At 39.0% G+C, this 15,714-nt stretch overlaps 1 protein-coding gene across 1 annotated transcript in view; it reads right to left on the bottom strand.

Moving 5' to 3' along the window:
• Nucleotides 1–15,714, bottom strand: part of ZDHHC2 (zDHHC palmitoyltransferase 2) — a 50,014-nt gene that overhangs the window by 19,911 nt on the left and 14,389 nt on the right. The window contains exons 2-5 of the mRNA XM_074992844.1: nucleotides 9,498–9,524; nucleotides 5,198–5,292; nucleotides 2,676–2,796; nucleotides 617–686 (exon numbers count right to left, since the gene is read on the bottom strand). Of these exons, the coding sequence (XP_074848945.1) occupies nucleotides 617–686; nucleotides 2,676–2,796; nucleotides 5,198–5,292; nucleotides 9,498–9,524 (313 nt within the window). The remainder of the gene's footprint in view (nucleotides 1–616; nucleotides 687–2,675; nucleotides 2,797–5,197; nucleotides 5,293–9,497; nucleotides 9,525–15,714) is intronic.

Raw genomic sequence — 15,714 nt, 5'->3', positions numbered from 1 at the left:
TAAATAAATGTGTACAAATATAGGGTGTCCTTCTAGTTAGCAAAATAAAGAAAGTGTCAAATTGATAATAAAGGCTCTTTTTAATTATAAATCAACACCAATGCATCTGACAAAGCAGGTCTTTGTCCACAAAAGCTTATGCTCAAAAATATGTTACAGTTTATAAGGCGCCACAGGACTCCTGGTTGTTTTGGGGGATACAGGCTAACACAGACGCTGATACTTGTCACGTTTCAATGGTTACCAATGAGAAAAGTACCTCTATTTAGAAAAATAAAAAGTACAGACATAAAAAAAGTTTAACATTAATGATTTAAATCCAAGTTTCCTACTTGCTGATTTAGATCATGATTAAAATTTAAGGAAAAAAGAGGAAAAGTAACCATTCTTGATATTTCTAAGGAAGATTAAAAGCAGAAACAGACGTTTAAAAATACCATTCAAAGGGCTTTTTCTACTAAAACATCACATATTTTGTTCGCAGTACGAAAATAACAAAAATGCATTGCTCAGTTCTTTATCATTCAGTGGGAGCATTTTTTATAATTATTTTGTTAAAACTTGCTAATGCATAAGAAATGTTATCTAACATTTTAAAAGTTAAATTTGTTCTTACTTGTCACACACGGAACAGTGATGGCAGCGGTCTGGTTTTACAAGTTGGCATCTGTCACAGTATCTGATTGCTGAGAAGAAATTATATCCACATAACATTAGATCTAACGTAAGGTTATGAATATTTTAACATCTTTAGACTTGATCAAAAATAAATATTTATAGTTAGATCCTGAATTCCTTGAAACACCCAAGAAAGTGATTTAATTTGAATTTAGTGGAAATTGCAAGTGTTCAGCCCTCCATAAAAGCTGTTTAAGAGCACCAAATTAAGCACATGTTGAATCTTTAATACACGAGAAATATTCCAACAACTGCATTCTGGATTATTTATTAAAGCTTTTAATTGAGGCTATTTTTCAAATGAAGAAAAAAAATCAGCATTGTAAAACCTAAAAGTAGAAGAAAAGGCTGTATAACATATTTAGTATTTAATAAATTCATCATCATTGTCGTCGTCAACAACCATGGGCCCAGTGCCCGTTGCTGTCTGAGGCTTCCCTTACTATTTCCTTCCATCTTTCCCTGTCCAGTGCAGAGTGGTTTAGTTTCTGCAGACTAGCTCTGCACCAGTCAACTACATCATCTACCCATTCTCTGTGGGGTCTGCCTCTCGTATTAGAGATGTCCATCTTACCAGATACCAGGGTCTTGACTTTTTGCTAGTTGTTCAGTCTGCAGATATGCCCGAAAACCTATAGCTTCCGTTGTATAACCTTCTGCACTAGCTTTTCTTTCAGCTGTATCTTCCCATATAATTTGTCATTGGTGACCTTATGCATCCATCCTATTTTCAAGATCTTTCTATAACTCCTCTCAAATGCCAATATCCTTCTCTTCAAATCTTTCATTATCACTCAGGCCTCACATCCTTACAACATGCTGCAGAATACTCAGTTTCAGAATGCTCAGCTTTGTTCCTAATGTAATTGTTTTGCTTTTCCAGATCTTATCCATTGCCTTCAAACTTGCTTTTGCTTTCACTATTCTAGCAGCTATTTCCTTCTTACAGTCTACATCATATATCATGTTGCTCCCAAGATATGTGAACTTCTCTACATTCTCCAGTTCAACCCCATCTACACTGATCTTCCTTCCTATTTCTTTATCTCCAAATACCATTGTCTTTGTTTTATCAATGTTCATAATCAGTCTGTACCGCTTCCCTTTCTCATTTAACCCGTGCACCTTTCTCACTAGCTTCTCTGTCTTCCTCGATAGCTATATCATCCACGAACCTCAACTTGTTAATTCTCATCCCGTGCACCGATATACCTTCTACCTCGTTCTTGATCTTGTCCATCGCTCTCTCTAGAAATTCATTTTAGGGTTCTGTTCTAACAGAAGATCTTATTTTGTATAGTGCCTTTAGGATTTCCTTACTTGGAAGGCATGCATAACCTGAAACTAATGACACTGACGATATAACATAAGGCCTTTAACTGACTGTTTACTTTTCACATTTGCTCTTGCTTTATCACTGTAGCTGGCATGAATAGGTGCCACAACAGCTGGTGCCCACAGATATAATGCGACATTAATATTTACCTTTTCAGGAGTGAAAAATAAAACAAATTACAGAACATTAAAATATATAGATTTCACCTTCTTGTAGTGTCTGTTAATGCTTCTAGCTATCAAGTAACTAAAGGTACAACAGTGCTGCATTTGAAACCAATCTTCACATTAGTTGATATTAGTGGGTCATTTTCAATCAACATTCAATTACAAATTGTGGATGTGTGTATGGCAAAACAAACAACAGATTAACTTTGGCTAATATTTGAGTATCTTGCAATGTTATTTATATTTTTAGTATCTTGTCAATTCTACTACTGTAATTATTGGTACTCATTATTGTATAGACTCTGCATACGCAGTACAGTAAATAATGTATTTCTACTAAACAACAGACCATCATTCTTCCATCAATTTATTCTTTTAAGCTTTGAAAGACCACTAATTTTTCTAAAACACTGCCTTAAAAAAATCACTTTCTACTGCAAGTGAAAATTTCCAAGACACTAGTTTCTTTGACAACTGAAACAAACAGCTTTTACCTCCAGACATTGTCCTTGTGTATACAGGAAGATCCTTGGCTGCTCGCCTGAAAATTTCTTGCTGGGCTTCACCTCTAGGCTCCTTTTCCAGCAGTTCTTTGTCTGCATACGACAGATGGAACTGGAAAATACAGCAGTTTTTATTTAGCAATGCCTAGAATTTCATTTTTATGGATATTTAACTTCAATTAAAGAGAAAGGTATTTGTTAAACAAGGATGAAGTAGTTGTATGTACAAATTACTGTACAGCAAATAACCCATCATTCCCAAGACAGACAAATACAAGTCTTGGTGTTTTTATTTCTCTTCTCCTTAAAAAAAAAAAAAAAGAAAAAACCCCACAATTTAACACAGTTTGTGATTCAACTGTGTTTCAACCTAATAATCATTGTTCTCCATACGGTAAAGCAGAAATTGCAAATGCTTAAAATTAGCACAGCTCATATAATTTTTTTGCCTTTAACCAATGTATTCTTTGACCACTTGGTTACCATCTCTTGGCAAGTTTCCAAAAGGACTTGGTCAAACGCATTAATTAACTGTTAATGCACATCACTAGGGACCACAGTTCATTGACAGAAGGCTAATGCAAACTAAGGAAGTGACTTTGCTAGGCCCCCTCAACCCCTTCCAAAAGGGGGATGCTAATAAGCCACTTCGGCAGATGCTGTAGTCAAGCCCAAAGTCCATGCTGTGTCACTGAAAAGATCCAACTGGCTACTGAACAGAAGTTAGTTTCTCTAGTCTTTCAATGTCAGAAGAGGGGACAAAGAAAATAAATTGTAATACATACCAGGTAGGGAATAGGAAGGGGAATTGTGTTAAGGAATCTAATTTACTAAAGTCAACAAATTACAGGTTGAACATCTCTGATCAGGAACACTCTTTTGAATAGCAGAGTCCTGGGATAACTGCCCTCTTTGCTTCCCCCTTCTTCTCCACCCATCAGTGGATGTGATCGTGGCCCACTTATTTAGACTTGCAGGTGAGAACCAACAGGAGAGGGTGGGACCATTTGGAGAATACAGAGGTGGGAGGGGTGTTGTGTAAGATCCATGTAGGAAAAAAGTGTGTCCAAGGAGACAAGGAGGCAGCAGCTAGTTTGGTTGGCTAATAGGTCTGTTTTTCTTTCATACACCAAATCCCATTAAAGGGATTCCATTAAAAAACGACAGCTACATTGTTATTTACCTTTTTACAAAAGCTCCATGATTTTACAACAATTCTATGCTCAACGTGTAGGCCAAAGTATGACAATTTGGGAATTTAAACGTCTACTCCGTGGCAGAAACAATGGCACTTGAGAGCATTTTCTGAAGTGCGGCATGATTTTTTTCAAGCTCTTAAGCTCTGATTAACTTGTATATGGACACTGTGTGCACAGTCATGAAATTTTATGGATTAAAAATCATCACTTTTTTACATCACCCAGAATTTTTTAACCAGTTTGCTTTCTGAGATCAGACAGATGAGGGGAACAAAATAAAAACTATCAATGTAACCTCACTATGGAGGCATGGTAGTGAGTCCATAGTATGAAAACTGGATAAATTACACAGGAAAATATACTTCCTGCTTATGCAATGATTAGTTTGACAAGCCCAAATCCTGCTTTATTCACACAAGTAATGCCACTGTCTGTAGTGCATAAAACAAGCCCTACGAACAAGTTTTTCCAATTTCAGATGTGAAAGTTCCATGTGCTCCAAGGAACTGTACATAGAGAGTAAACCTGGTTCAAGAGGTTACATTTATTCTTGGAGCTGTACTAAGATAAATTCAGCTGTCTGCTCCATCTTACTTATAGTCCTCCAGACTTATCTGATACCTTTGTAGTACTATAACTGGACATTAGAATTTGGATTTAACTGATTAGTTAAGTCTACTAGAGGTGGATTTACAGTAGGAACACTGTAGCTCTTAACGAGTAATACTAATTGGGATCCTCAATCTGTAAGCCACTGTTCTACCAGGTGACCCGCAACTGAGCTCCTCTCTGGCTGAACCAATAGGGGCTGTCCACTTTAGAAGTCATTCATATCCCTCTGTGTAATCACAGTAGGAGGACTGGACTGTGTATGCTCAGAAAATAGTATTTTTTTTTTTTTTTAATAGAAGCAAAAGTGGTTTCTCAGAATATAACTGACAATAGGACAACTCAGCCTTGAGGAGAACCTTAAAACATTCCACCTCAAATATATTTGGAAAAAATTAAATATTTATGTGCATGACTCCAAAGAATGGACCCCACCCTAACTAAAACATTTTTTTTTTTTTTTGGTTAGCCTACAAAAGTTTGCTATACTTAATTTCTTTTACATAATATATCAAATTACCAGCATGATGCTAACACTATTCCCTACCAGCCAGCACCACATTACTGGTAATCTTCAGGTATTTGATGATATGAAGTGTTAAGTTATCCAGCCCCTCCAAATGCCATTTGCCCACTTAAAATCACCAGAAACCTGCATACCTCAAAAAAGAACATAAATGTAATTTGTCCCAAATCTCAACTTACTTCTTTGGAAGGATGCATTGGTAATGTAAAAATTGTTTTCCAGTAAGACCAAACAAACAGCACGAAAAATAGGTGATAGGCAATCAGGCACACAGCTAAAATCAAAGAGGGATGAAATTAACAAATTATACAGAAGAAATTAATATATGCATATTAATTACATTACATATACAAACTATCAGCATCACTAAGGCTGTAAGAAAATCACGTACCATGACAGAAACTGCAACTTAAACACATACAACTTTTTACAGTTACTGTAAATTTGAGTGGCACCATGACCCCATGCACTATATATCAATGGTGCTCAAACATGCAGATTTAATCACATTGGAACAATTTGTATTTACTTTATAATCCATAATGACTCAAGAACAGTATCTGTTGTTTTGAAAATGAGAGAAAGTAAATATTGATCATATAATTTCCTCTATCCCATATGCTTTTGCTAACTTGTATATCTTTATAACGTTGTAACATTTTAGCTCTAATTAAATACTGGGAAAGATATCTTGATTTCATCTCATAGGAGGATGAAGGAAGCACTATCCTGTGAAAGTTTTATGGAATTGATATAGTAGATGAAATGCCTTGAGGTATAGGAAAAGGTCCCTGGAAACCTATGAAGTCTGACTGGGGAGCTAGGATGGCCAGGGAATACCTGAAGAGTTTATCAATTGTAAAGACACACTAAGGCTACGTCTACACGTGAAGCCTACATCGAAATAGGCTATTTCGATGAGTAACGTCTACACGTCCTCCAGGGCTGGCAACGTCGATGTTCAACTTCGACGTTGCACGGCACCACATCGAAATAGGCGCTGCGAGGGAACGTCTACATGCCAAAGTAGCACACATCGAAATAAGGGTGCCAGGCACAGCTGCAGACAGGGTCACAGGGCGGACTCAACAGCAAGCCGCTCCCTTAAAGGGCCCCTCCCAGACACAGTTGCACTAAACAACACAAGATCCACAGAGCTGACAACTGGTTGCAGACCCTGTGCCTGCAGCATGGATCCCCAGCTGCCGCAGCAGCAGTCAGAAGCCCTGGGCTAAGGGCTGCTGCCCATGGTGACCACAGAGCCCCGCAGGGGCTCGAGAGAGAGAGTCTCTCAACCCCTCAGCTGATGGTCGCCATGGCGGACCCCGCTATTTCGAAGTTGCAGGACGCGCAACGACTACACGGTCCCTACTTCGACGTTGAACATTGAAGTAGGGCGCTATTCCTATCCCCTCATGGGGTTAGCGACTTCGACGTCTCACCGCCTAACGTCGAAGTTAACTTCGAAATAGCGCCCGGCGCGTGTAGCCGTGACGGGCGCTATTTCGAAGTTAGTGCCGCTACTTCGAAGTAGCGTGCACGTGTAGACACGGCTTAAGGCTGGGAGAGAAGGAGAAATCAATTTCAGACATGCTACTCCAGCTATGAGAATTGCATAGCTGGAGTCGATGTACCTTAAATCAACTTTTGCTGCCATCCCCACAGCAGGAGGTCAATGGAAGAAACACTCCTGATGACTTCCCTTACTCCTTTCAATTGTGGGTCTACCAGGATCAATGACAGTCCCCTGAACATTCAATTTAGTGCAGCCCTATTTGATGCACTAAGTCCAGCCTCAGAAAAATTGGCTGGCAGCATGTCAATCTTCTGGTAAGGACAGACGAGCCTTAAATTTCAAGTAAGGGATAAACGGTGGGTGGGTGAGAAGTTATTTGGGGGCTACGGGATTTGAAATTCAGCTTCCTCACTAAGGTGATGCTGGCTGCTGCAACATCTTCACTGCTGACTGATATGGACGGGGTAGCAGACAATACCCTAGTACTGTAAAGGCTGACAAAGTAATTTGGTAATGGCACTTCATGGACAGATGCCATTGATTCTACAGTATCACATATCTTTTACTTTAGCAGCTAGCCCCACAAATTTCTTTCCCTCCCTTTGCTTGAATCAAAGGTGTGCCAAACCCAGGAGAGAAGATTCTACTGTATACCTCACTCAGTAAGAGTGAGCGAGGAGGGAGTATTTTGACTTTCTCCTTGCATCTCTGAGTGAAAGAGTACTCTAATTTACCCACAGGAGAAAAACAGTGTAACTAATCTGTTCTACCAGCCTTCCCAATACAAGCTGCTACTGGAAAGTCTGCTACTGTGCAGGATGCTTTACACACAAACACATTTAATCTTCAGATGAGGGTGATGAAGAGTTTATCACAGAGAACTACATACGTATCCATGTCTTGCTACCTCTGAGCAGATTCCAGTGACCACATTGTTGTTGAAAGAACGCAGCTTTTTATCCAGAACCGTGGAAGTGAATAGCAGCTGCAGTTTCTTCCTTGATCAGTGTGGCATGAGGACAGTCTGGGCTCATTTCCTGGAGTGTTTTCAACAGCTGCAACAGCTTCAGACGACAATCCCACCCTCACCCTCTAAGCTTTGTTTCGCCGGATAGGAATGAGAGATAGTGAAGTTGGCTCAGATAGCCAAGAAGTAAAAGTATAGTCTCCTGGATGGAAGAGCTAGTGCTAATGAAGGTGAGCAGAAAATGAAGGCAAATGTGCAAGAAACGAAAAATCCAACCAGTGCCGATCTCTTTTAATAGGTAAAAGTATCAGAAATGGCTAAAACCATCATTAAAATTTTTGTTAATGGTATGATTAATACAGCCTTTTTGAGTACCATGTAAGAAAATAGCATCTGAATGACCTCAAACTGAACAAAAAATGGTTCTCTGACCACAGACTTTATATGCCATATTTGAAGAGGATCACATTTTGAGGATTTTGCAGGGTTGGGGGTGGGGGGAGAATAAAATAGAGCTTAAAATACAAATCAATTCTCTTCCTGTATGAAGAAGTTAACCACGTTTCCATGCAAGAGATATTCAGGACCCTGGCAGTGTTCTATGCTATTCTTGTAATGTATTATTTTTCTCTCTCATTTCTTAGTTTTTTGAAAAGGCAGAGTAAAAGAAACAACTCAAATTCCATCAACTTGCGATCCTACTGATACTGGCATGGGTTATCAGCACAACTGGAACCTTTAGGTCCACAGAACTTGCATCAAAGGAGGAAACCGATAGCAGTAACAGGTCATCATTTACCAAATGTGTACCTGAAGGACATTCTAGATCATGGGTGTCCAACCTTTTGGCTTGCCTGGGCCGCAGTGAGTGAAGACAAATTGTCTTGGGCCACATATAAAAATATATAATATAGTTACTGTATATAAATCACATAATAATGTTAAAAGTTTACAATCTTGTGGGGCCACATGCGGCTCACGGGCTGGACATGCCTGTTCTAGATCAACTCCAGACTCGGATAGTACTAATGAAACAACATTGATATTAGGAGCTAGCTGTGAATGTTCAACCAAAAAGTTTTCCTTCAGGAAAATATTAATTTTAATCACAATATTTTCAGTTGGAAGAAATGAAACAACTATTTGGAATAGATGTTTAGAAAATTTTTAATCATAATTGTTAATTTGAAATGGCTAAATTTGTTAACAATTTGAATTCTTTAGTTCTTGATAAATATGCTTTGTTATCCAATTTGAAATATTTTGTATTTTTGCAAAGACTGCTCTTATTCTGAGTTTGTTCTAATTCAGAATGGAATGCAATTTCAAAATGCCAACATTTCCCATTAAAAGAATTTGGAAAAAAATGCAGGTTTCTTCTCTATGCCATATAATGGCTATTTGGAGCCCAATGTGAAAAAGTTTGATTATCAAAGTCCTGCCTGAACAGGTGTCCACATAATAGAAAACACATCATATCTGATCTTTGTTTCTACAGATGGATTAATATTTAATGTAACAGAAGTAAATTTTTTTCTAGTGATATGAGTAACAAAAGTTTTCACTACTGCCGCCTGTCTACAGAGATACTTTAAACATACGAATTTTGATGGAAATAAAAAGGTATTTTTCCCCCAAAGAGGCCTCCTTAATTAGAACAGCACAGATTAAAAAAGGAAAACAGAGTAATTCTAGTCTTCAGTCTTAGTACTTAGAAGTCTAAGCAAAATTAAAAATAACTTTTTAAACACTACAAATCTGAGAACACAAAAAATAAGTCACTGAAAATTTCCGTCTTATTTAAACGCTTACTTCTTGTACACACAACAGTGGTCCTAAAAGCAACTGATTAGCTGTTTGTAAGTCAGATTCATAGATCCAGTTAATGTGTTGTGAGTGATTATGCACTAAATCTGAGGTACAGTCTGATTATTTTAAAGAAGAAGTCCTGCTTATTTTTGTGTGTCAATCAGCTTATTAAATGAGAATATCTTACCTTTTTCTCCAATAGTTGTCATGGATACTGCAAAAGGAAGAAAGATAAAATAAAAAAATATGATTTGCAGTTATTTGGAATATTTGATTTAGGACTTTATCAATTTCCATCAATTTCCCAACATTCCTTTGACTAAACAAATATTAAAACATCAGGCTTGAACACACTGGACATTTACACTGAATCATGTTGCTATTAAAACATGTTTATGGCATTGATTTTTATGATGATTACATCAGTCAAATCAATGCCAACCTACATTTCAGCAGTGGTGATGGGACAATTTTATAGTAGGAGTGCTGAAAGCCACTGACCCAAACTGCAAATCCTTTATATAATGGATACCACTTCAAGCTAGGGGATCTACCAGCATCTGTTGTCTAGCACTCATGGTACCAAATTTAGAACTTGGGGGTTTTTGGATCACACTCCATTTCACTAAACCATACTGCTTCTTGCATCATATACAACTTCACATGAAACTGCCACTATTCCAGTGATATGGCCTTAAATCAATACGTGGTGTTATACAACACCACAGAAACCCACTAGTGCCACTTGAAAAGGATGGCTCATTAAACCAGTGCATAGGGAGTGTAACACACAGCAGCTATCACTAAAAAATAAAGCCAGTCCAGGAGTTTGTCTAAAGGTGAAATGTAAAACAAAGCACATTTATGTCATTTACTGCTGCCATATGATTTATAAAAAAAAAAAAAAAAAAAAAAAAAAAAGAGAAAGAACAAACAGGGCCTATTGTAATTTAAGTCCCTCCTCTCGAGCATAGCCTGTTTTGTTTTTGTTTTTTTAATCACGGGGAATGTTAAGTCTTGTCTTCCCTTTTTCTGTTGAGGACTTTTGAAAGATTATGGAAGACCAGAAGGATGACACTGCTAAAAGATAACAATTGATCACTGCTAGAGATGAAGCTACCACCTTACAGGTTAATAGTTTCATAGGGATAGCTGTGTTCATCTGTAGAGTCACAAGCAGTCCTATGCCACCTTGGAGACTAACAAATTTATTATGTCATGAGCTTTTGTGGGCAAAACCCAATTCCTTAGAGTCTACATGGAAAACTTCATGCACAGATGCCATGTTTACAGACTTCTGTTCCTCAAACATCCCTGCTTTTATTACTAGTAGTGGACACAATAATGTGAACTCAGCACAGAGGATCAGCAGCATTTTAATTGCTCCACAGTACAGACACATTCAAAGGTTTACGTAAGGTGATTAAGACATTGGTGCCCTGTCTACACTCCACTGTTGCTACCACCAGTGGAGCTCTCTGCCTTTTTAAGGGCTGCCTGTTTTAATGGAATCACTTCTTGTCGTTCCTAGTTGTTTATGCCGTTTCCTTTAAGTTGGTAAGGCTGAGTCCTGCTTAATCACACATAGCTGCAGAAAATTCCATAGCTGCCTACTGAATGTTCCTCCTCAGGTTTAAGAAAGTGTCACTGCCAATTAGTGTTTCAGGCCACAGAGGGAGAGGCAGTTACTCTAGTAGCTGGTACAGTAAAGTTGTTGTAGAGGAGCACTGGCATCTTGAACTGGACTCAATTTTACTGGCAGCGAATGTTAACTGCACTGTAGCAGTATGATGCGCTGTCCCTGGAAAGCATGCTTTTATTTGTGAAACGCTAAGAGCAGTACCTTTTGTTGACCTTCAGGATTAGCCTCCTTTGAAAACTACTGCAACAGTCTAACTTTAAGGTTACAAAAACATAGATCGCCATGACTAATTACATCCTCAGTAGGAAGGGTACATTCTCATCAGATAAAGACGAAAACATTACTGACTACATGAAAACCCACAGAAGAGTTAAAAAGGACAATAAAATAATGAAAACAAATGAAGGTTATACATAATCTATCAAATATCAAAAAGCCCAGCCATCAATTTTTCATAATACTGCTCTTTTCCAATCGCCATCTCTATCTTGTGTCTATTGAACCATAGCCTGCCTCCTTTCCTCCACAGCTGTTTTAACCAAACATCAGAACAACAGAGAGACCACACTGTCAGAGAACACCTAGGTCTTATTAGCATATTGGTCGCACAGCAGTAGGTTCCCAATTTCCTTTACATGTTAAGTGACAGAGACCGGAAGACTGAGCTATCTAGGACTTCAAAAGGTAAGAACCCTTAGTGAAGAAGAGCAACTCTCAGATCTTTCCCACAGCAGCACTCCAAGGCTGTGTCTACATGTGCCCCAAACTTCGAAATGGCCACTTCAAAGTTTACTAATGAAGCGCTGAAATGCATATTCAGCGCTTCATTAGCATGCGGGCGGCCGCGGCACTTCGAAATTGACGCGCCTCACGTCTCGTCCAGACGGGGCTCCTTTTCGAAAGGACCCTGCCTACTTCGAAGTCCCCTTATTCCCATGAGCTGATGGGAATAAGGGGACTTCAAAGTAGGCGGCATCCTTTCGAAAAGGAGCCCCGTCTGGATGAGACGGGCGGCGGCGAGGCGCGTCAATTTCGAAGTGCTGCGGCCGCCCGCATGCTAATGAAGCGCTGAATATGCATTTCAGCGCTTCATTAGTAAACTTCAAAATGGCCATTTGCGTGGCCATTTCGAAGTTTGGGGCACGTGTAGACGTAGCCAAAGCTACTCAAAAAACTTCCCAGAAGTTTGTAATAAACACTTCATGATTACTTGACTGCTTTTTGTTTTCATGATTCATAGTATCATAGCTACACAATTCTGCAGTACAGCTGAATGGAAATTGATTTTAAAAAAAGGTGTTTCAACCTGAATCAGAACAAAAAGTCAAATTTGAATATTTTCATAGGAAGAAGCTGGAAAGTTCTTGTGAATTTCACTTTCTAACTGTAAAACTAACAAAAGCCTTCCATCCATCTAGCAGGAAGGCAGTCAGCCTTACTTGAAGGTTTTTCTCTATTTCACTTTCTGGATACAGGCAGTTAGTGATATTGACAAAAGCCTTCCAGGCAGGCTGCTCTCATTTAAGTTTTCCTAACAGAAAAATAAAGTTACTTAACAGAACTGGAGTTTTTCTATGGAAAATTTTGATTTTGAAAATAAGACCATTTTCCACTGGGAAGTCATCCTCAAACAGCTTTCAGTAACTCCACAGACATTATATGTTGTAAGACTCCATTTGTGGTTATTTATCACACTTCTTTGCAAACAATCTACAGAAACTATTAAGTAACAGCTATTGTTTTGAGGAAACTTAGGTTTAATTTCAAATGACTTATCTAGATCAGAAAGTTTCACCAGTTTAAACTTGTTATGACCTATTTAGCTAAGCCAGTGGGTATTCTTACCTTGATTTAAATATTTGTTTTAAAATAAACTGACATGAGCCTTAACATTTAGGGCTGGGCTACACATGCTACCTTTTTTTTTTTTTTTTTTTTTTTTTTTTTTTTTTAAAAAACCTACTTGTGCATGAGTCTACACTTAAATTTCTCTCCTACCTTCATAAATGCCCAGTTACAACGCCATATAACCACCTTCTTAAGCAGAGTTGAGCCACAGTCAATGTACTGAGGTTGACACAGCATGACTATATACACTGATATATGTTGACCCTAACAGTCTTTTAGTAGCTGTCCCAAAATGCCCAACATTTACTACTCTGGTCCATTGCCTAGGAGTCACGGAGACCAGAAGGTCTTTCTTCTCTTTAAGGTCTTGCTTATTTTTGAAATGCCTTTTCCTGATTGTCCAGCTTGGCAAATCCAACATGCAGCTCTCCCTTGATGTATAACACAGCTAAAAATACTGCATTTTTTTGGTAATGCTATAGGGCCTCAAACTTCACACAGTCTGGGGGCTCAGCTTGTCTTAATCCAGCCCCATCACAGCCATATGTCCTCCACAAAATCATCATGTTCCCCACTGATTCAGTTCATCTCCAGGAGATCATGCACCTTATGCTTGCAACACATCAGGTAACAGAGAAGAGCTGTGCACGCTGCATGCTTTTATAGAATATGGCAGACACCAAGGTGGGTCACCCACCCTTGACTCATTTTTGCCCCAAATTAATTTCCAAAACTTCCCAAAAGACAGCATACTGAACAATGACAAACTGCACTGGAATACCTACTCAAGTGCTCGAATGGAGCTCTAGACAAACAGCCCAGCTTGACTTTGAATGTGCAGGTGATGGAGAATCCCTTGGTAAATGATTACAGTTGTGAATTACCAAATGCAGAGAAACTAAATGATTTCTTTGCTTCAGTCTTCACGCCTGAGCATATTACAGAGGTTCCCAAATCTGAGCCATCCTTTCTAGGTGACAAATCTGAGGAACTGTCCCAGATTGAAGTGTCAGTAGAAGAGGTTTTGGAACCAATTGATAAGCTAAACAGTAACAAGTCTCCAGGACCCGATGGCATTCACCCCAACGGTTCTGAAAGAACTCCAATGTGAAATTGCAGAGCTATTAATGGTGGTTTGTAACCTCTCCTTTAAATCAGCTTCGGTACCCAATGACTGGAAGACAGCTAATATAACGCCAATATATAAAAAGAGCTCTAGAGGAGACCCTGGCAATTACAGACCGGTAAGTCTAACGTCAGTACCGGGCAAATCAGTAGAAACAATAGTAAAGAATAAAATTGCCAGACACGTAGAAGAACATGATTTGTTGGGCAAAAGTCAGCATGGTTTCTGTGAAGGGAAGTCGTGTCTTACTAGAGTTCTTTGAAGGGGTTAACAAACATGCAGACGGGGGATCCAGTGGACACAATATGCTTAGATTTCCAGAAAGCCTTTGACAAGGTCCCTCACCAAAGGCTCTTATGTAAATTAGGTGGTCATGGGATAGGAGGAAAGATCCTTTCATGGATTGGAAACTGGTTACATGACAGGAAACAAAGGATAGGAATAAATGGTAAATTTTCACAATGGAGGGGGGTAACTAGTGGTGTTCCCCAAGGGTCAGTCCTAGAACCAATCCTCTTCAACTTGTTCATCAATGATCTAGAGAAAGGGGTAAGCAGTGAGGTGGCAAAGTCTGCAGATGATACCAAGCTGTTCAGGATAGTCAAAACCAAAGTAGATTGTGAAGAACTTCAAAAAGATCTCGGCAAACTGAGTGGCAGCAAAATGGCAAATGAAATTTAGTGTGGGTAAGTGTAAGTGTAAGGTAATGCACATTGGGAAAAATAACCCCAATTATACATACAATGTGATGGGGGCAAATTTAGATACAATAGATCTGGAAAGTGATCTTGGAATTATAGTGGATAGTTCTCTGAAAACATCCACACAGTGTGCAGCAGCAGTCAGTAAAGCAAATAGGATGTTAGGAATTATTAAAAAAGGGATAGAGAATAAGACGAAGAATATCATACTTCCCCTATATAAAACTATTGTACACCCACATCTTGAGTACTGCGTGCAGATGTGGTCTCCTCACCTCAAAAAAGATATATTGGCATTAGAAAAAGTTCAGAAAAGGGCAACTAAAATGATCAGGGGTTTGGAAAGGGTCCCATATGAGGAGAGGCTAGAGAGACTGGAACTTTTCAGTCTAGAAAAGAGGAGATTGAGGGGCGATATCATAGAGGTATATAAATATGAATGGTGTGGAGAAAGTGAATATTGAAAAGTTATTTACTTGTTCCCATAATATAAGAACTAGACAACACCAAATGAAATTAATGGTCAGTAGGTTCAAAACTGATAAAAGAAAATTTTTCTTCACACAGCGCACAGTCAACCTGTGGAACTCCTTGCCGGAGGAGGCTGTGAAGGCCAGCACTCTAACAGAGCTTAGAATAGAGCTTGATAAATTTTTGGAGGTTATGTCCATAAATGGCTATTAGCCAAGGGTAAAATATGGTGTCCCTAGCCTTTAGTCAAAGGCTGGAGACAGACGACAGGAGACAAATCGCTTGATCACTGTCTTCGGTTCACCTCCTCTGGGGCACCTGGCACTGGCCACTGTCTGCAGACAGGATACTCAGCTGGATGGACCTTTGGTCTGACCCAGTATGGCCATTCTTATGTTCTCATGTAATAGATTATTTGGGGGGAGTGATAGCTCAGTGGTTTGAATATTGGCCTGCTAAACACAGGGTTGTGAGCTCAATCCTTGAGAAGGCTATTTAGGGATTGGGGCAAATAGATATCAGGGCTCGTGCTTGGTCCTGCCCAGAGGGCAGGGGACTGGACTAGATGACCTCCAGAGATCCCTTCCAGCTCTAGGAGATGTGTATCTCCAATTAT

Source organism: Carettochelys insculpta, chromosome 4 (genome assembly GCF_033958435.1).
Source record: "Carettochelys insculpta isolate YL-2023 chromosome 4, ASM3395843v1, whole genome shotgun sequence".
Lineage (NCBI taxonomy): Eukaryota > Metazoa > Chordata > Testudines > Carettochelyidae > Carettochelys > Carettochelys insculpta.
This window is presented reverse-complemented; position numbering and strand designations above follow the sequence as displayed.